Source organism: Dromaius novaehollandiae, chromosome 1, assembly GCF_036370855.1.
Source record: "Dromaius novaehollandiae isolate bDroNov1 chromosome 1, bDroNov1.hap1, whole genome shotgun sequence".
Lineage (NCBI taxonomy): Eukaryota > Metazoa > Chordata > Aves > Casuariiformes > Dromaiidae > Dromaius > Dromaius novaehollandiae.
The window spans coordinates 145,438,463-145,459,685 of NC_088098.1; the positions used below are offsets into that span (position 1 = coordinate 145,438,463).

The following is a 21,223-nucleotide window of genomic DNA, read 5'->3' on the forward strand; positions in this document are numbered from 1 at the left end:
AGTTAAAACAGCTGCCATATCTAACTGCACTGAAGCAGAAAACATTAGGTTTGTATAGTTAAAGCAGAAAATAAAGTTATCTGTGAACATCTCCCACCCATACAGTATTCTCGGATACAGCAATTTATTTGCAATACCTATTACTGTAGCAGTTCTTGAGGAGAAAACACTTAAGGTACAGTGAGGCATGGATTTCAGGTAAAAGTGGTATTTCACAAAAGAGAATACCGAAACCTGTTCCATTACTTGAGTTACGAGTTACTGGGACTGGGAACTAATAAAACAACGAGCACCACAGAAATGAGAAACAAAACTGTATTTCAGTCTGTATTGAACAAATAGATCAAGCTTTATTAGGTAAAGTAACAAGACACTTTAGGTACAGAAGATACACAGAAATACATTCTGAGTATATGTAACATAGTACTTCATGCAGGTGGTGACTCTTAAAAAAGTCAAACTGAATGACTGCTGTACATAAAGTAAACAGAGGTGAGAACAAGGATAAAAATCACTGTAAAAAAAAAAGCATTTTAAAAGCCGTCTTTCTAAATGGAATGTTTGGTTTTCACTCCCACGTAGCCTTTAATTGGGGGAGATTGCATGAGGAGGTAGCGTCTTAGCCTTTTGTTTCGAGAAGCCTAAGGTAAGTTTGATTTATTTAATGTCAAGTAACAGTTCATTTCAAACTTGAGCAAATATCTGCTGCAAATGTGAACATCTTGCCAGACATTTGAACTCAGCTTTTGCATATAAAGTGCATCTAAAATGTGAGGTATATTGATGAAGCTGCACAGTGAACTTTTATACAGCACCTGTTTCATTTTATTCCTGACACTTGCCAGTTTTCTTACCTTCATGATCATGTATTATTGCACTGTTCATTAAAAAATTAGAAAAATAGAATTAATGTGCAATGGCAAGCAGTATAAAACACTTAGTTTTTGCATAAACATAAAACATATATTAGGATGAAAAATAATTTTAGAGCTACTAAAATAGGTAAATAAAGGAAAATCAGTTATAAAATGCAAATGAGCATGACAAAAGCCAAAAAACTGCATTTTTAGAGCAGGCCCTGTGTACATTAGGCACTAGTTTCATGCGTGCTTGTTTTCTGTGTAAAGTATCCTTAGCAACTCCTAATAAAACAATGGGCAAAACTGTCTAGGTGCCTACTTCTAGTATCTTGAGATCAATAGTAATACTGGCATGAATGTATAAAAAGTGTAACAATAGTTTTCAAATATATGCATCTTTTATAAATCATAAAGAATATTGTGGCTACCCTTTGGTAAAGTGGTTCACAACTGACATTCAGCACACAATAGTACAGCCATTTCTAGACCTCCAATACTAATGATGTATTGGTGTATATAAAAGTCATGTCAAATAGGATTGCTGATGAACTATCTTTGCTATATCAAAAATATTTTTAAACTGTTTATGTTGTATATTTAAGACAAACTATGAAAACAGACAAGTCAGTTTCATGCTGATATACTGCGAAATGGAGCTTGTGAGTATGTGCAGAATATCTTTGAAGTTATTTGAAGTTATAAGAAAAATAAAATCTGATCACTGAGTAATTCATACACATAGTGACATTATATTTATCCTTCTTGCTCAATTGTAAAATAAATCAAAATAGGATTAAGTTCTTAGGACTGTCAATATTAGTGATTGTGCAGAAACTAAGCACCTCCAAGTAAATTATACCTATACTGTAGTTCTCTAGAAACTTCAGCAAGGTCTTCCTGCCTCTCCTGTTTTCTCTGAAAAGGCCTTTAAACCCTGATGATACTGAGTTCCCTTACTGAGTCTTGAAAACATCCCTAGTTTAAGTTAATTGGTCCTTTATGTAGTCTAGGATGTTTAAAGGAAGAAACATTAAATGCAGACAAAGATGAAAAAGCTCAGAATGAAACAGTATTTCCTCCAGCCCCTTTGCTATGACAATGTAATGGAGGATTCATTTTTGTGTTAAGTTCTATCACATCTTTCACAAAATCATCATTTCCTATGAAGTCTCCAGCAATGATGTTAATACATTCTTTTTTTGGTCCTGGATACTGTTGCTTTACCCAGATTTTCAGGTATGGAAGATTCTGGAGTGTCATTTTCTTCAATGATCCAAATGGGTGTGCAAGAATATATGCTAAATTTTCAGTAAGATTAATCCCTGCTACAAAGAATCTTTCTGAAACAAAAAATCAGAAGGTGACACATTAAATATTCCTTTGACAAGACTATAAACTGCTTGGCATTGCATTAACTCCAGATCTAGTTCCTCTGGAAATCATTAAAATACTAACTTTAGGATCTTTCTGTATTGTTCCACTGTATTTAGATTTACTTCAGTAGATTGTTTTCCAAGTGCAGCTGTATGCCATGCTAAATAGTTATTAAAACACAGCTAACGCATGTATTGAAGCATTCCAGTTTGAGCTATATCTAAATCATTCATTGCAGACTAAACATTCTCTGTTAACTAGTCTTCCTTTGTAAAGTATGTTTTAATAATGCCAGATGACTAGCTTTCAGGAACACAAGGTGCATGTACATTAGCGTTTTTCTTTGGATCACAGGAGTATGCTTTTGAAGCAGTTCTCCCCTCCCTCACCCCTTGTGTTCACATCACAGAGCAGCATCAGAGGTTATGAACTGAATTCCTTTCAGCTTAGACTACACCAGCATCCTAATGGGGTTTTCAGTCCACTAGCTGGGACTGGAGAAGCAGTAGTCCAAAGTGAACTCTCCCCAAAACAACAGCAGCGGCTCCAACAGAACTGACTGTTTCACTCTAGAGATCCACTCATACTGAGCTCCACTGTTTGCTAATGTAGCTACAGCCTTCATGTAAACCATTCCTTTAGCAATTTGTTTTCACAAAAAGGATAGCATAATCCACTTCTCTCATAATAAGAGCTGTTTCAACTGGTATAAAGCCAGCAACCACCAGCTGGGAAGCAGTCTCTTTTCAGTATCAGTGGCATGACAGAGCCAGTGATTTTGTGTTTGGGGCGGGGGGCTTTTCCCTGTGATTACATAAGTGAAGTGGCTGCCACAAGTTACATAGTCTATGTATGTACGTGTGCTTGTGCACATATTTACATCACGAGAGAAGACAAAATGCATGTTGCACATAAGAACATATGGGGCACATGGCATTTAAAAAGTGGCTATTACATTGCCTAATGCTATAAACTCCCAGCTCCTTATTTCTAATTGTTTTGCATTACTGCATGTGCCCCTGGTTGCCTTGGAGTGAGTCACTGTACATACCTGGACGGCCTAGCTGTTTCATGCGTTCTAAATACTGGATAAGTGCACGAGTGGTAGTTTTGTTTCCCCACCAGTATGGAATCGCAGGCCACAGTTCACAGTGCTCCTTCACTAGGATCTCCTCTTCATATGAGACTATCACCTGATAGCCACACTGCCACATGGTCCGTAGCGTTGGCACTACCTGAAAGAAATTGCATCCATGTTGAAGTCAGCTGGCACCTGCAAGATAACTCTACAGCAATTTTCCCAAAAGCTCAAATGCTGAAGTGTGAAATTGTTCTAGTAGATACAGATTCAGTTAAAATAATGCTGTTAAACTTGTAGCCAGAGAGGTTGCTGGCTGGATTACAAGCTGCTTAATGCCAGCCAGGTTCTGTGATGGCAACAGGAGCCTGAGAACTTCAGTGGAATGTGAACAACTCCTTTACTTAAACAATTCAACTAGGTAAAGTATGTATTTCATATTCAAACACGTGTTTAATAGAAAACCATCCCCATGTTGGCACTCATGCACATACCACCACGGAATAAGTTTGGAAGATAAAGACAGACATTCCATAAGCTAGGAGGAGGACAAATCTGTACACCTCCTCTGTAGAAATATAGACACAGAGAACCAGAAATAATTTTGGCAGCTGTTGCATAAGTGATTCAGATGTGTCATTATAGTTAGACATTCATGAAAATTGAACTGTTTAGACTATATAAGACTTAAATATGATTTTTTTTTATTGAAATGCACTTTTTCATTGAAGGTAAAATGGTACATGGAGCCGTGTTAATTTGAATTTGTGTAAGGGGAAGGTGTCTAAAATTGATAACTGAGTCAGAAACCTAAGAAAAACAGATGTTCTGATACAAGTCTGTAATTAAAATGTTTCAATATGCAATAAAATTGTCCAGTCCTCATCAGACAGAATTGTGGCCCTCTGAGTATAGTATTTGCAAAAAAAAAAAAGTATATTAAATTAATAAAATTGTTTTTAAGAGTTTTGGTGGTGAAAAGGAAATTGCTTGTGAAAAGAAAATGGTGGTTTTATTATAGTCCAATGAATTTATTAAATAAAATAAAAGCTAATGTTGCAAATTTTTAATGCAAATCTTGGAAGAGAGCCCGGGATTTAATGAACATAGGAATTCCTCTACGTTTATCCAAGAAGGAGAGCATGCAAGTCCAATTAGGTCAGAAAATGCTGCAAGAGTTAAGACACAAGCTACTCACGAGCTACAAAAACCTGTGGTTGACAGAGGCCTTTGCTTTACTACAGCTGGCAGCTTGGAACTGTTCTAAAGGCAAAAAATGAGGTAAGAGCCTCCCCCAAGAAGCTACCAGAAATGTATACATGACCACAGGTGCTTATTTTGCAAACAAAACAGAAGTGAAACTGTAGATGTCTGTCAAGTGATTTTTAAACCCTAATAATCCAGATCAAAGGACTTGAACAGTCAAGGCAATTAAAATTTTAAACACAATGTAATATTGTCACACTGTGGCCTGTATCAGTACTACATATAGAGGTTTACTTCCAACAATGCTTCATAGGCACTTTGGCGCTTATTGTGGCACAACACTGGAGCTGTGGTCTTGAAATCCAAAAGATATTTTAAAAAATAGTGAACAAGTATATGGTATTTGATGTAGGACAGGTGGAATTTTTGTGATTCTGAAAAGCCCAGCTGCTGCCTAACATGCAAAAGTTATCACTTAGAAATATGGCAAGATCTACTGTGCTGGTCACAGACCCCCCCCCCCCCCCCCCCCCCAAATACATAGTCTTCAAACATGAGGGAAATACTTGACTTCTCTTTTCTGCAGTGCCCTTCCTCCCTCTCTCTGGACACAGCTCAGAAGCAGTCTCCTTTCTATGGTCAGGTCATTTCAAACCATTTGTTATCACCTGTGTTCAACAAACTCTCAGCAGCAGCTTGCCCCTCTTACAGTTAGCAACTTTTAGAGCTAACCATGTGTCTAAATACAAATTTAAATCAGAATCCTCTAATTTTGCTGAGAATTGTTCTATTTTAACTTTGCTGTACAAAATGCTGTGAAATGGTAATGCTCAGCCTGTTACTGATACACTATCTTCAAAGGCTTAATTCGAATCGCGAACAGGGTCATCATTATCCTGCACCCTTTGTGTCTCCAGAGAAAACTCTCTGTTCCTGTATATCTTTGAAATGTTAATTGTTTAACTGCTAAAAGCTCCCACACATAGTATATAGAGGAAGACTAAGTTCCTATAATTTAACAAATAATTTTTGATTATTTATATTAAGACTTTTCCATGGGTTTCAGCAAATGAAAGCACATTAGGCTGGTTGAAGGTCAGCTCTGGCTGAAGTCCAGTAAAGAAAGTCAATGCCACCAATGCAGCTGTTACATGACAATGGCACATGTTGTCAGCCCACTCTCAAGTAGTGACCACATTTGTATGGCACAAAAACCTTGGTACCAGTTAGTACCTTGCTGGCAGCTATAGCAGAGAAATCCTGATTCAGAGAGTAGAGACTGACCCTCTCCTTTATCTGCTGCCTCTTCTGGCTTACAGATGGCACACACTGACATAACAGCATGCAGAAAACTGCTACAGCTTATGGTTACACTTACTGCAAAGCTGAACAAAAAGCACTAGACAGCAGTGTTGCGAGACTGGCACAAGCATTAGAAACAAAAATGCATTGGAAGCCAGGGCTGCTATTTAGAGGGACCTCAACAGGCTGGAGAAATGGGCTAACAGGAACCTCACAAAGTTCAACAAAAGCGAAGTTCCCCACCTGGGATGGAATAACCCCACGCACCAGGACAGGTGGGGAGGGGGCAAGTGGCTACAGAGCAGCTCTGCAGAAAAGGACATGGAGCTCCTGATGGACAACAAGTCAAACACTGGGCAGCAATGCACCCTTGTGACAAAGGCCAACTGCAAGCTGGGCTGTATTGGTAAGGGCACACTCAACAGGTCAAGAGAACTAGTTCTTCCCTTCTATTCAGCACTTGAGATACTGTCTCTCAAGTACTGTGTACTGTTTTGGCTTCCCCAGTACCAAAAAAGTCGTTGACATACTGGAGCAAGTTCAATGGCACGTAGCCAGGGTGATGGAGGACTAGAGCACAACATCCGAGGACAGGCTGAGAGAAATGGGCCTGAAGAAGAGAAGACTATGGATGGACCTCATTCCTGTCTGCAAATACCTAATGGGTGGATGTAGAGAAGGCAGAGCCAGACTCTCCTCACCGATGCATAGCAAAAGGATGAAAGGCAACAGACACAAGCTGGCACAAGAGAAATTCTGATCAGATATGAGAGTGCGGTCACTTCAATGAGACAGTGATCAAACACTGCACCAGGCTGCCCAGAGAGGTTGTAGAATCTCCATCCTTGGAGTTGTTCAAGGCTGGACTGGACAAGGCCCCGAGCAAACTAATCTAACTTTGAAGTTAGTCCTGCTTTGCATGATGGGGTTGGATCAGATGACCTGCAGAGATCACTTCCAGCCTACATTTTTCTAAATAGCTAAATACCATTGCAGTTAACTCATAATTATTGCTGTGAAAAGGCAGAACAGGGATTGTTTTGAATCCTATCGATAGGACAAGGATGTCAACTCCAACTGGGACTGAATGCCCTTTCCATAGTTTGGACTTTATAACAAACTTTTTTTTTTTCTTTTGGCAAAACTCAGACAGAACAGCGGATGGCAGTTGTGTCCCTTCTACTGTCCCACAAGTCAGCAGTTCCCTCCTCCACACCATGGTATGTGGGTTTGTTTCATCTCCTACTTCGAGTGAGTGAGTGAAATCCCAATCATCTAGGGAAGAACACATTAAGTAAAGACCTCATCTCTGATGCAGCAAGTGTTACTTGCTAGAGGTGGAGGTAGAAAACATACAAAGATTCTGAATCAGTTAAATATCTTACCATAATGTATTATATCATCTTCAAAAGGGGGGAAAAAAGGAGGAAAAAAGATATCATACTTACATTTCTGGGACACAGTTTACACTGGAAAATCTCTTTTATACAGCCAATGAGATGACAGTGAAGCTTCTTGGTTAATCCATCAAAATTCCTGCAAGCTAAAATAACAACTTCCTGAGGATGAGTTTCCAACCACTTTAAGACTTCACACAGAATATCCTACAAAAGAGAATCATGGCAACTTAGAAAATATTCTGTAATGTGCAAGGGAAAGGAAATAAAACAAACCGAGCATTCATGATAGGGCAGAATCATGGTAATAAAAATCAGTGTAGGGTTTTGGAGAATGGCTGTCTGGCAGTCCGTAAGATGTTCCACAGAGATACACGCCAGGACAAATCACTTTCTGCAAATGGATGCTGATTTGCTCTGGGCATGGATCCAGCCTGGTATATTTAGTGGCTTTGCATTTTGATAATATCCATGAATCTCCTACTTCAGAGGGGCAAGCTAGCAGTAAATTCATCTTCCCAATCTTTTTAATCTTTGTTAGTGGCAAACTCAGAAACTGGGAAGAGATTTGTGCTTGCTTAATCATGAGAGGACCTGTTTCCCCATTTGCTCCAGGCAGTGAGATCTTCTTGTAGATCACATGCACTTAGCAGTGTAGTCAGAGTTTATAGGAACATGCCAATCAGCATGAAATCTTAAGACACAAAGGGTTCAGACTCATGACCATAAAACTGAAGTTTAGCCAGTTACCCTGCAAATCAAAAGCTGCATTTGCTGGCTGTGCATTCAGCTTCTTCTTTTTAATAACCTCTCCCTTACTGGAGAAGCAGGATTGCCCTGAGTAGCATCCCAGGACAGCACAAGACAAACCCTGGAAACATCAGCCACCTGGTAAATGGTTGGTGGCAGAGAGCAGGGCACAGCAATGATGAGGAAGATCATGACTGAAGATGAGAATTTGACTGGTGCTGAAACATTACTGGCAAGTGCTGAAACTAACTGCCAGTTCAATAACCAGCCCTGCAGATATTTTCTAGTTTGAAGTCCTCACATTAGGAAAATAAATAACCTACCTTGGTCCAGCATTCTCAGAGTAAGATAATTCTGTTTTTAAATAAAATAAGCAGCACTATTTTTATAGCCTTTATTCCAAAGGTAAGGACAATACCTGAACTGTAACAGTTGTGTAAAGCATATGCACGAAGTACAAATTCATAGATGGATCACTAGCCTTGTGGGCAATCCTAAAATCCAAATATCTAACTCCGGCCTCGAGTTGCTCGGTCACACTCAGTTCCTGAATGGTTAAACAGAAAACAAAGATCCTGAGAGTTTGGAAGGAATATGTTCCTTTATTTTAGAAACTGAAAGAAGGAGGTGAAATTAGCCTTGTGACATTTTTCATAGGTCTTTCATCTTTAAAATGACACTATACAGCATCAAGTCGTAAATTCTCGTACTATCTGACAAGAAGGATTCTAATTTCCCTGAGGAATATGCCCCGGATAAAAATTAGATTCATTTCAGACCTCTGCATTCACTGAGTTCTGAAAGTTTAAGATGCATTAACCTGCACATAAACATACAATCATTGTTCACAAGACTATTCATATGAACAGAAACTGCAGGATCAGCATCTTAGAAATACTGTATTTATTTTACTAGATCAAAGACTTTACAGTGGTTGTCTCTGTGGAGCTCGCTGATCCTCAACAGAAGGAAAAACAAAAATGGAAAAAAGTATTGGCTATCATTCTTTTCTAGGATAAAGTCTCTTATAAAGTTTGAATTATCTGGTAGAAGTCCTATAGAACAGAAGCCCTCTTCTATTTTAACTTTGCCTTAGACCTGTCCTACTTGCTTTGAGGGCTGAATGGAATGGATGGTATAGCTGAGCTTCTGGGGCAAAAAGTCCCAAATGATATGTCTCTTTTATTTATAATCAAGAATCACATTGCACAATAAAATAGAATCAATTTAATTAAATATGTTTAAAAACTAATTTGTCTGAGTTCAACCTGCTTGTATGGACAACACTTTAAGGAAGAATTCATTGTATTGTTTTAAGACAGTAGGGATTCAACTAAAGCTAAATCAATACAAGACCCTGAGCCTGAACAACTACGTTCTTAGCTTTAGTGCCAAGAGAGTGCTTAGATACATTGCAGGATGTTCGTCCTGCCTACCTTCAACCAAGCTAACTTTCTAACTTTCCATTCTTAGGATTTTAGGAATTTAATCTCCCTAGGCAGTGCCTAAGCTGCAGAGCCAGGGTGCAGCCCCATGCGCCCCAGAGCACAAGTGCTGCAAGTGCTCAGGCCAGCGGCCCCGCAGGAGCTAGCAGCAGCTCCTCCCCTACCTGCAGGCCGTGCCCTGGCTCCTTCAGGCTGAAAAAGTTGCAGGAGTGATCCATGCCCAAGTCCATGCAGTGGACTTTGCATGCAGTGCGCTGAGGCATTCTGCATGTAACTGTAGGTCATACGTAACCTTTGTGACCAAGGGAGAGAGAAAGAGAGAGTCCTATAGAGAGAGAGAGAGCAAGGAAGGCTTCTCCACAGGGCAATCACAGCACCAGACTAATTAGTTGCTCTGAATTGCCCTTTAGATAAATTTCTTTCTTTCTGTTGACTTCATGGGAAAACAAGAGAGATCAGATTCCTTAATTAGTCACCTGAATTTAGACGCTAAATTAAACAGTGTGACTAATCCCCTAGGGCCAAATTTAAGAAAAGGCCTTAGGTAGTGATGCTGCTCAGTGCTGTAATCTCATGTCAGACATCTAGAGCAAGAGTGGGAGCTATAAAGCTGAGCATCTAATACCATAGCCATTGTACAGAAAGATTCATTGCACTTCTCGACTAACATACATGACAGCCAGAACTGCAGTTAGACATCGCCTACAAACTGGGACATCCAGGAATATGTGGGACCTGCCATGGGTAGGATTCCTTGATCTGTAGTCTGGATAGCAATGAGTGGAATCACCTCCTTGCAAACATGACTCAAGCACGGAAGCACTAAGGAGTGGCAGGATTGCAGCCATGCCTTTCTTTAATCAGTGCTGGGTTGTTTCCAGCTCAGCAAGTTGGGTTCAGACCAGAAAAGGATTGTGATGATACAAGGAGCTTGTTTGTCTCCATCAAGGTCACTTCATCCGCCAGCAACTTACAAATCAGTAGATATCTAAGCCTTTCATTAGCTGAAGTCACAAAGCAAAAAGCAGTTCAAGGAAAGACACTGTGAAAAAAGAGTGCCACTCCATATCAATTGATTACTTCTGTTACATATTTGATGTTATAGCGTCTAAGACCCCAGTTTGCCAGGGCTGCTCAAACACAACACAAGAGGGCTAGGTGTAATTATTGCTATTTATCAATTATTCAGTTTTAATTCACTAATAACAAACTGTTTCTTCAATAAGAACAAAAGTGAATAGGTTTTTGGTACCTCTTTGATGCCTTGAAAGCCTGTTCTTTAGAAAAATCTTCAAAAGCACCTGTTCTTTAGAAATATCTTCAAAAGCTGTAGTTTAAATTGTGTTTCCCCAGTTCTGTCTTTAAGAATACACTTGTGGGGAACAGAAAGAGGTAATTACTAACTTTAAGTGTAGTAATTCTAAAAAATGAATTAAGACTTATGTGGGGTTCCACACCATCATTCACTAAATCTTTAAGAAAAAAAAAAGGATCTTTAACAAGAATTTTGTCACTGCTGCTGACTGAAATGCACAATAAAGCAGGGGAAAACAACTGACTTCTTACACAATAGTGACAGTAAAAATGACAAATATTACCTTATGAATAAAGCAAAAAAAGAGAAAAACCCTTTTACCGCCAACCTCTTTTGAATATAGTAGTATTAAATATTATTTCTAGCAATAATAAACATGACAGAAACATGAGTTTCTAGGTACAAGCGGCCAATTTTAAGCAACACCTTCATCTATTTCCCCACAAAGGAAGATCTGGTATGTATTACATGCTTGTTTCTTTTTTTTTTTTTTTTTCCTCTTTTTCTTTTTTTATTTTTTAAACAAGTGGCACTTAACATATACCCCAAACACAGTGTTTCTTAGTAAAGCGTATTCCTAGGCAGCAGTGTATTCTTTCACTGGCATACAGGAGAATATGACCACTTTCATCACTGCAGCACAAACTTGAAAGTTGTTCAGGCTTGAGAATGACAGACAATAATTACCTGTGTTGTAGACCACTTCATAATAATAGGTTGTACAATACAGGGCATACATTTATTTAAAAAATTCACCAGCTTTGATTCATTGTCACTAACAGCAGAGTTTTTATCCAAACAGTAGGTCATAGTGTCATGACTCCCTGTAGAATGCAAAAATAAATGTGAAGTGAATGTCATCTCTTAACTCCTCAAACACCACAATACACAGTCATATTGCTTGCACACACCTGACATGCTACCTCATTACCAAAATATGCAAGTATATTGCCTAACAGCCTATCTATTTGTGGTGAAAAGGTAGGCTCTTCTACAGAGATCACTCACTGGACATCAATAGCTTAGTGTGAAATCCTGGTGAAGGGAAGGCACTAAGGCTTTTCAGTATTTTTCAATAAAGCAGTTCCCATCCAAACTATATATCATTGCTGATGTTTGCCTCAACAAACTGTATTAAAATGGCCTGTTTCAATGAGCGTCTTCCACTGAAACAATTATCTTGACATGAAAACTCACTTTGAGTGATTTGATTTAACCTATCTAGAATTTGCCCAGATTTCAAAGTTGTTCAAATGCAGGATTTCATACTCCAAGCCCATCACCTTCGTGCAGGAAAATACATAGAACCAGTACTGAAGGGTGAAACTCATCTTTTTACACCTTTGACTGGACCAGCTCCATCTAACTCGTCGCTTTAAGCATCTGTATTTTACGTATCTATTAAAAATGCCCTCCTGGAGTAAACACCCACATCCCCTACAGAGACAATGGAGAGAGGTAGATGCTTGAAGGTTTCAGACACAAACCCAGTCTAAGTTTATATGTAACATAGATGGACTGAATCTACCTTTTGGTGAACTTCAGAATTACCTGAGTCTTTCCAGCACAGGGAACTGAGGAATGTTGCTTCATCACATGCCCAAAACATAGGGGCAGGTTAAGTATCAGAGTCAAGCAGGGTATAGCCTATGCAAACTTTTGACTTCAAAAGAAGTCTTAATAAATTTTATGCATCTCTTACGTCATATTTAACTGAATCTCTGCTGCAAATTACAATTTCTTCAGGACAGGCAGCCAGTGATTTTGCTGACATTTTTTCCATTATTTCTTTGGATTTTGTAAAGCAACAGTAAGAACAGCTAACAGCTCCATGAAGTGACTTACTGGAATTTTTATGGAGTATCTGTAGAGAATTTGCATATCATTTTGTTTTTTAAGCCTTCTGACAAACAAGTTGTTCACTGGTGCTTGGAACTGCCTTGTTGAAAGGTCAGTCTTATTGGTGCCAATGGCAATACTTCTAGTGGCCATTAAAGGAAAAGAGTAAGACTGTATTGAAATAAAGAAAATTCTTTGAAGCAGTCAATAATAGTTTAATGGCTTACTCTTTTTTTCACTTTTTAAAATCTGATTTCTATCTAATTTCTTGCTTAAAAGCCCAAACCAAGATTATTGCAGATCAAAGACCTATAATGACAGAATTCAAAGAAAGAAGTTTGTTTTAAAAGTTGTGAGAGTCAAATCATTAAATACCAATCGACCAAATCCAAGTCTGAGAGAAGTTAACAGGATTCCATCCATGGGCGTTGCATCTACTGATGCCAATCAGCCTATGGATAGTAACCTTTAATTTAGGAGTCTGTTTTCGTGATGTGAGTGAGTTGCATTAATAAAAGGAAGATGGGTATATCCACAATACCACACAATACGATGCAGAGAGAGTGAGCTAGGACCAAACCAGGTAGCTTCAGAAAACAATATTGACTGGGCAGAGCAGGGCTGAACCTGATGCAACACAGCATTAGCAATAGGGATTTGCCTCTGTCTTCCCTTCATGCTTTCAGAATGCACTTTCTCAAGTTTCTTGCAAGCCCTGGTGTCTTCTCTGTTCTGAGATACGGAGCCTGGCTTTTCCCTCCAGGACCCATCCCGGGATATGATGCCTTTCTCATCCCCGAGGACAAGAAGGGCAGGATTGGCTTCTGCAGGGATGTGAGTAACCCCTCTTTCCAAGTGGGGCTTCCCACAGTTATTGCTCCCTCCAAAAACCTGCTGGAGCTGTCCAGACCTGGTTGGTCTTGATCTGGTTTGTTCTGACTCAGGTCAAACCAGTTTTATAGGTCAGCTGGAGAGGCAACAAACTTCCAAGCTAGGTGGCCTGCAATGCTAAGAGTCCTCTGAACTCTACAGAAAATTGGCTTGCCTTCAACTATTGTTTTCCTTCCTGCCTATTCTCTGTGCAACCTCTTGTGGCTTCAAACAAGACTAATTCAGGAAGTACCACAAGAACTGGAACAACACACAGAACTTACAAATTAAGCAGCAATTTCATCCCAAAACTAGCAAATGTTTAACACAAATGTTTATGAGAAAAAGGTCACTATTACAAAAAGAGTCAAGAAATCAGCCAAAGGTACACATCAACAGGCTCTCAGTTTCTACAGCATCCAGGAAACAACATCTTGAAAGCTAGTCTAAAAGCTCTTTAAAAATAATATGGCTCCTTTTCCACCACAGAAACACTGAACACACTATTGATTTTTAAAAGTTTTTTGCAAGAGGAACAAATAAACAAAAAAGAGGACTGGACCTTTATTTTTCTGCCACATGTAGAGAAAGATATTTATTTTCTGCTTTTGTTGGTTAAATAAAAAATCTAGGTTCTCTTTATCCTATCTGTACTTGGGTACACTTACATAGGCTTTACCCAAAACTAATACTCCTCTCCATGAAGCTGAATAGTTGTGGGTCAAGCCACCTTGTCCCCTTTTGCTGTAATTCCAACAAATGGAATTGTATCACTTCAAATACCTGAGACTTCAACAACTGAGAGGTCCACTTGTTTTGATGTTTAACACTGATTTAAATTAAGCCTCTGACAAAATACCATGAAATGAGATTCTGTTTTTCAGTTTTAATTACCCTCCATTAGTCCATGAAGAGCAGAAAAGCAGTCCATGAAGAGCAGTTCTCAGGTCCTCCCAGGAAACCCACTGAAGACAAGGCTTGATTTTCCTAGCATCTCTAAATATATATCTTGGCCGAAGTTAACCTAGGATCTTGCCTGTAACTTCACAGCCAGCCACCTACACAGAACACCCATCTACATGGTGCTACTTCCCATTCAAACTACCTATCTCCTCTAAAGATGTAAGAGAAAATGTGGGCTAGACCTTTTATTAAGTATCAATAACCCATCTTCATTGTGCAGGCAAAGCTAATCACTGGAGAGCTAACACTTCTCCAGTGCCTTCCCACACGCCAGTGGAAACAGGTTCTCTCATAATTTCTTCATACAGAATGAGAAACAAATTCAGTTCAAGGTAACAGAGAGAACCAATAATATAACCAAAGAAAGGTTAATAGTGCATAAGTCTGAGAGTAGCACCAATGAGGTCACCAGCTACTGTGCAATTGTATATACCCATACTAGGATAAACCCAGTTTTCAGAAACAGGGGCCAGTAACCACACAATGAAATCAGACTTTACAGTAATAAAAACATATATTAATTAAATGCCCCATCTTGCTTTTTCCATACCTTCCCAGACTCTTTTAAACTCTGTAAAGAAACAAATAATAAGGTAAAATTCTCTCCTTTTGGAACCAGTTTAGTATGTATCAAATAGCAGTCACATAACACAAAAATCCCACCAAGTCCCAGATAGACAAATGCTCATATTACTAACATTGGTCTGACAAGATGATGCACAATGACTTTTAAAAGTTCCCTCTTTCTTTCATTCCCTCAAAAAAAAATCTTTTTCCCCTCCCCATCAAAAAAAGAACAACCATCACTGACTGAAAATATTCACATATGCACACATATGTCACACAAACACTCTCCCAAACACTTCTCCCACACACTGACCCAAATAATAAATATAGCCATCCTGAAATGGAACAAACAGGATGTTTCAATGCTTAAATTGCATGTTAATAGAGCAGCAGAAAACAAAAGTTAATCTTTACCTGGAAGAGATAAGTTATAGAGGGGAATATCCCAGAGATTTTCTGGTAACTGTGACATCCACTGACCATTTTCATGGCACAGGTGAATGGATGTTTGCAAAGGGCCTTCCATTAGTACTTATCTTAACACTTTATAAGATGTTCTGGGGGAAAAAGAAGAAAAAGAAGAATTAAAACATTCCATATATTACAGTTGAGTTTACATCTTTCTTCATGTACAGAATGTATTTATACATGATATAAAAGGTCAGTCCTTCACTCCAGCTGTTGCAGCAAAATGTCAAGAGCTTCTCAGCTACAAAACACACTGCTTTTGAAAACATTGTCTTCCAACACAATGCCAAAGTCATGTTGCAGTTTTCAGCTTGTAAAATCGCCATCTGAAAGAAAAATCAGCCAAGTATGTGCAGTTTAGCTGATGTGGAGAAATCACTACCTACATTGGCTTTTGCGACATCATACGGAGTAGTCTTCTTCCAGTGTGAAACAAAGTCCATTCCCAGATTCTCAATGGACCCTGGAAGCATGGCAGTGGGACTGATGGCAAGACTGGGGCAGGCGCCGGGTCTGTGCACCTCCAGGGCCCCAGTTCAGACTTGAACCATCAATTCGGCTGCTACAACAATACCCCTATGAAAAGTCTTGACAACTTCTACACGACACTGTATTTCCAAAGAGCGCTGGCTTCTTGGGTCAAGAGGAAAACGTCAGTCGTCTTCAAGGAGAAAAGTTTGTTTTGAGAAAAATCTCTTGATGCCTATCCTTAGCACCCCTACTGAGCATTGGCCCATGATCACAGGTACTTTAATCTGATCAGATCTTCCTGAAAACTACTCTGGAACTGCTCCTTCTTGAATATAAATCTGTTTGGGATCTTCTGCAAACCTTGCAGCTATGATTCAGGAGTCCCAGTGGGTGAAACCTGGCTGAGAAATCACAGTCTTCGCCAGGGTCTGCTAGAACCATGATGTTCATTTTTCACTTTATGTTCTCCTGAATGACACATAACATGAAGACAAGCTCTCCATGCTGTGTTTTTCTTTCTAGGATGTTGTTGAAGTTCCAGCAGTGTTTTTGAGGGTGAGGATTTTCTATCTTTTCAGTGATTTCAAGACTCTCTCTGTTTTCTCTCAACTGGCACAGCAATTACCTATAATAATATCACACCTTCCTTTTTATTTCTTTTTTAAAAGCTGGCACTGAGAATGTTTCATTCTTGTTTGCTACATAGACAGCAGTCAGTTATGTATTATGTGGGTTTTTTGCTGACCAAACTTCCTGACAGGTCCCTGTGTCCTTTTGCTGCATCTTGAGGCACTCATCCCTAAGATTGCTTCTTCCCAAAATTTTCATCGGGATGCTTTTGGGGTACCGTTAGTTATTTCTGAATTAGAAATGGGCCATACTGCTTAGATGAACAATCTGTGGTTTTCTTAAATACAGTGTAATAGATTTTTGTGGCAATCCCATCAGATAATCTGAAAGGCAACTTTAGGAATTGCTAAGTTTTATGTGCCTATCACATGTAACAGATGCAACCTGCTTTTATATCTGCCAGTGTGTGTAGCATCACCAATCCAGCCTGCCTTGCTGTGCCTCTGGTCTCTACTGGCTGGTACAGCCACCCTAATTAAGATAAAAATGGGGTCATGCAGACCAAGGGAAGTGTCCAGCTACCCTACTTACAGGTTAAGGATCTTCTCCTGAAGAACTGCCTGTACTAGCCAGACTGAAAAATGGTGACTTGCTTAAACCTGTGAAGAAAGAGCCATTTACTGAGGAAATCCCAGCTTGGAAGATCTGTGCCACAGTGATCCCAAATCTCTACAGCTACCAGTGGTGTGGTAGCAGGGTGTTGCAATGGCAACAGAGTGGGAGTCCAGGGTTTCAAAAGGGCCAAAAATAATCGTTTTACCTAGGCCACAACGACCACCCAACACCATCTCCTGGAACACTTTCTTCACACGTATGATAACATTAGCTCAGCCTCAAGGAATCCCCACAGGACCAAAGAGAATCTGACACTGATTAGCGCAACAAATTGAAACTGAAACTACTTGATCAAAAATTCCTAACAACATGCTTCTATTTACCTGTGTTCAACATCAACTAGGGCATACCGCCTGGTGGAGGAGTCAGTGCTCAGGGCAAAGCCAGTGACTGGAAGTCACCTTTGAGCAAATGAATGTAGCACCTTGCTGAGGTCAATTGGAAGCTCCAGAGCAGAAACTATTTCCTGAATATCCCAATGTGCTCATGCTTACCACCCTACATGAAAGCACCTCCAACAAACTGGACAGCAAGGCACAATATATGCTACATGCAATGGTGTTCAAGGACATACAGACTTCTTCCCTGCTATCGGCTTGCAGAAGCAGTCTCCAGACCACAGTGCATGTCTCCTTCTTTCTGAGACCACCAGTAGGACAGGGACAAGTAATAGCAGAGAGAGTGAGCCCTGTGTCCCTGCCAACTCTCCCATCTTTACTAAGCCAGATGAGCAGCTACAAGTTCTAACATCCTCTGGAGACATTTCAACAAGTGCTGTTGTGCCACAGTCTGCTGTGGCCAGAGTGACCCTGCCTGGGATATCAGGACATTCCTTCATGCATCCCTTGTGCCATGACACAGGCTGCATGTGTCCTGGGTGCAACCTGAGGGCTTCCTCCTGGAGAACCACAGCCAGATGAGAGGTTATCCATATGCACAAGACCATTGCACAGGCAGGAAAGAAGTTTAAACCATGTCTTGCTCACTAAAGAGCAGATATGTGATGGGCCTAGTGCAAAGCCCAATGGAAAAAAATTCCATGAATTTATTAAAAAGCAAAAACACACAAATCTCTTTATCATGCATAAGCAAATGATCTTTACATGCCGTATCTCATGTTTACCATTACTCTTCTTGGAAACACAGCTTCAAATCCCAGGTAGATCAGCTCAGCCTTCTTCTAACTCTGCAATTTAACATGCCAGGTTTCTGCTTTCTGAAGACCCCTTGCTCTGACAGCAGAAGACTGTAACTAATCTTGTCCCCTTTTCCTATGTTTTGCCCTTCCTCTGACTGCACACCACTCCTCTCCCAGAATCACTCTGTTCTAATCTATGTACCAGGTAGTATCAGTGTAGAGATGGGCTGTAGAAGCTTAAAATAACATTACTATTTAGCAGTTGCACAAGTTCAGATAGTCTTCCTCCTTCCCCAGCTATAAAACCAACAGGAAGTGTGAGAATGCAATATTCCAGCATATGAGAGCATTTATGTAGGTGTACACTGATTAGAAGCCTAATTACAATCACTGCTTTTTTTCAGTTCTCCTCTTGGGACCAACAGCTCCCTTTCCAGAGACTTTGAGGCTGCCTAATTCCTGTTCCCCAAAACCACCCACATACCCCAAAGGGGGTATGCGGCCTCTCAGTGGCTGCCCCAGTAAGCCCTGCTGGCTAGGCGCATGGGGAACAGCCCTCAGCCTGTCAGAAGCCACTTTGCGTGGGCAAAGCTCCAAGGACACCTTTATGAAACATCACTTTGCTCTTCCTCCTTTCATCCAGCATTGGTTTCCCATTGATCCTTCAGTAAGCCAGTTCAAAAAGGCTAAATCAACAGAGTTACCCCTATAGAAAAAAAAGTGATTGGTTTTCTGCCATTTTAGTCCCTTACACTATTTCACCACCCAGTTAGGAAAGCTCCAGCACTGGCCTGTACTGGGGATGACTCATGGCAGTGGGGAGGGAGCTCTTTTGGAACCAGTGAGCCGTGAAATCAGCTTTGCCAGGTGGTAAAACTGACCCTTCAGCATTACCAGGCCAAAACCCATAGGAAGCAGGTTCTCAGCTGGTGCAAGCTGCTGTCACTGCCCTGGCCTCTGTGGGACCAGACACCTCACATAGGCACCAGCCCTTAACTGAGGAATGTGAGGAGCATCTTGCCAAGCCAGGGAGAACCAGTGCAGAGGAGAAATGGTGAGAGCTTTCTGCAAGACCAAACTTGCAAACACAGAAATGCAAGAGCTTCAGTTCTCCTCTTCCCAGCTTCCCTCCCGGCATGCTGGGGCCAGGTGGTGCACTGGAGGAGCAGCAAGGGCACAGGGCTGTTGCTTATTGAGTCCTATGCAGAACCAATCCGATCAGATTTTGGTACGATCCCTTGTGTAACACAAGACCAAATCCTCACCCCACCATTTCCAAACTGAGCTACTACTTTGTGTTTCAGATGCAGCATATCTTTTAGGGAGAAACTAAGGCTAAGTTAGCCCTTTTTATGAGTAAATCTCAAACTCTGCTAAGGAGAACTGTGAATTCATGTGAATTAAATGAACTGCCACAATGAAGAGTAAATTGCCAATCTCACCAAACATACAGGCAAAAGCACACACTACTGTAAACAGTTTCAGTATTGTAGAATCCAACTAGCAGCTTGCATTTCTGAGTACAAAAAGGACTGCAGCATTTCTGATCTACATTATAACCTATTATTTTGTTCTCAAGGGGGAAAGATTGTTCTCTCCCTTTTTTATTGTTCTACTTACTCCGATGAATGATTTAGTTTCCATTTCAGCTCTCCAGCTCTTCAGAGAGACTTCCACATCTCTAGATTTCCCTGGGTTGCTGTAAAAAGACTGCATCTCACACAGTGAAGCAGGAAATAAATGCAAACAAGCACTGCACGCTACCTGCCATTGGTCCGGGTCTGCAACGCCCAGCTCAGGTCAAGTAACAGCAAATTTTAGGAAGGTAAAGGAGGAGCAAGGGAAATGAGAAAGAAGGGCTGTGTAAAATGCACAAATGAGACGCTTAGTGGCCTGAAGGCGTATTGCTTCAGAAATAACGTGCAGGCAGGGAACAGAAAAAGAAACGCCAGGGCAATGCAAAGTAATAGTATGTAGCAGTCTTTGAACTGCATTTAAAATTTGTTAATACAAAGAAGCCTGCTGGCAAATACCATTAAGATTGTTAGTGCCTTCATTGCCTGTTTTGTCCAACAGAGCTTCCATTCTTCAGCTTACAGAGCTAATAGATGATCTCATAATTCCGAACAATTCTTTAACTTGTACAGTCCCTCATTTGTGGCGAAATTCACTCACACTTATGGTATCTTATAGAAAAAGCTAGGAAACCCCATCAAAAAGCTGTCTAAGTAGAAAGGAGACAAATAAGTGAATGAATGACATGCAGAGACAAACATTCAAATCCCCAGTGCACTTTCGCAAGCAGAGTGCCTTCTCAGCCTTCCTGGAAGCTCTGTGATGTGGGAGAAGTCTCCCTCCTTAATCTCTCTGTTGCAAAAGCATATTGAAATACATAATACTCAAATGAAGAATGTTGAACTGAAAGGAAAAGAATGAATGAATGAAAGAAAAGAGAAAAATGGCCTTCTCTCTCCCTTCCCTGGCATAGCGTTCCCAAAGGGCCACCTGCAGGGCAACTAAACACGTGTGGTGCTCCAGGATTGCAGGTTGCTGCAGTGCTGTGCTTCTCAGTGCAAGAACATATTTTCCTGCCATTCCTTTTTCACTATCTCATTTTGTTTGAGGCAGAACAAAAAGAACAGCATTCTTGTGCAGAGCCAAAATTGCTGTGGCAACAGCAGTGGCAGGACTAGGTTCACAGTCAGCTAACGGGGCTGTTCCCATTAGCGAGTTCCAGGACCATGAGGCCTTCTAAACTTCAGAATTATGCCACAACTTCAGACTCCCCTATATCATCTTTTTACAGAGTGTCACAAAACTTTCCAGAGATACAGAATAGACATGCAGCACTTTGTAAAGCCAGGCACAGAAAGGACAAAGTAGTGCAAAGAGCAGAGCAAAAGAAAAGTTAATAAAGAGAAGATGCTGCGTAAAG

General features: G+C 40.3%; 1 protein-coding gene across 1 annotated transcript; it reads right to left on the reverse strand.

Moving 5' to 3' along the window:
- Nucleotides 1–326: 326 nt before the first annotated feature.
- On the reverse strand, nt 327–20,059 carry PLCXD1 (phosphatidylinositol specific phospholipase C X domain containing 1). Its single transcript, XM_026108989.2, has 7 exons — nt 19,909–20,059; nt 15,381–15,523; nt 11,415–11,551; nt 8,386–8,514; nt 7,269–7,424; nt 3,286–3,469; nt 327–2,200 (listed from the first exon to the last, which is right to left on the reverse strand). The coding sequence occupies exons 2-7, from the start codon at nt 15,490–15,492 to the stop codon at nt 1,917–1,919; spliced, it is 1,002 nt and encodes a 333-aa protein (XP_025964774.1). The 5' UTR covers nt 15,493–15,523; nt 19,909–20,059; the 3' UTR covers nt 327–1,916.
- Between the last annotated feature and the right edge of the window lie 1,164 nt (nt 20,060–21,223).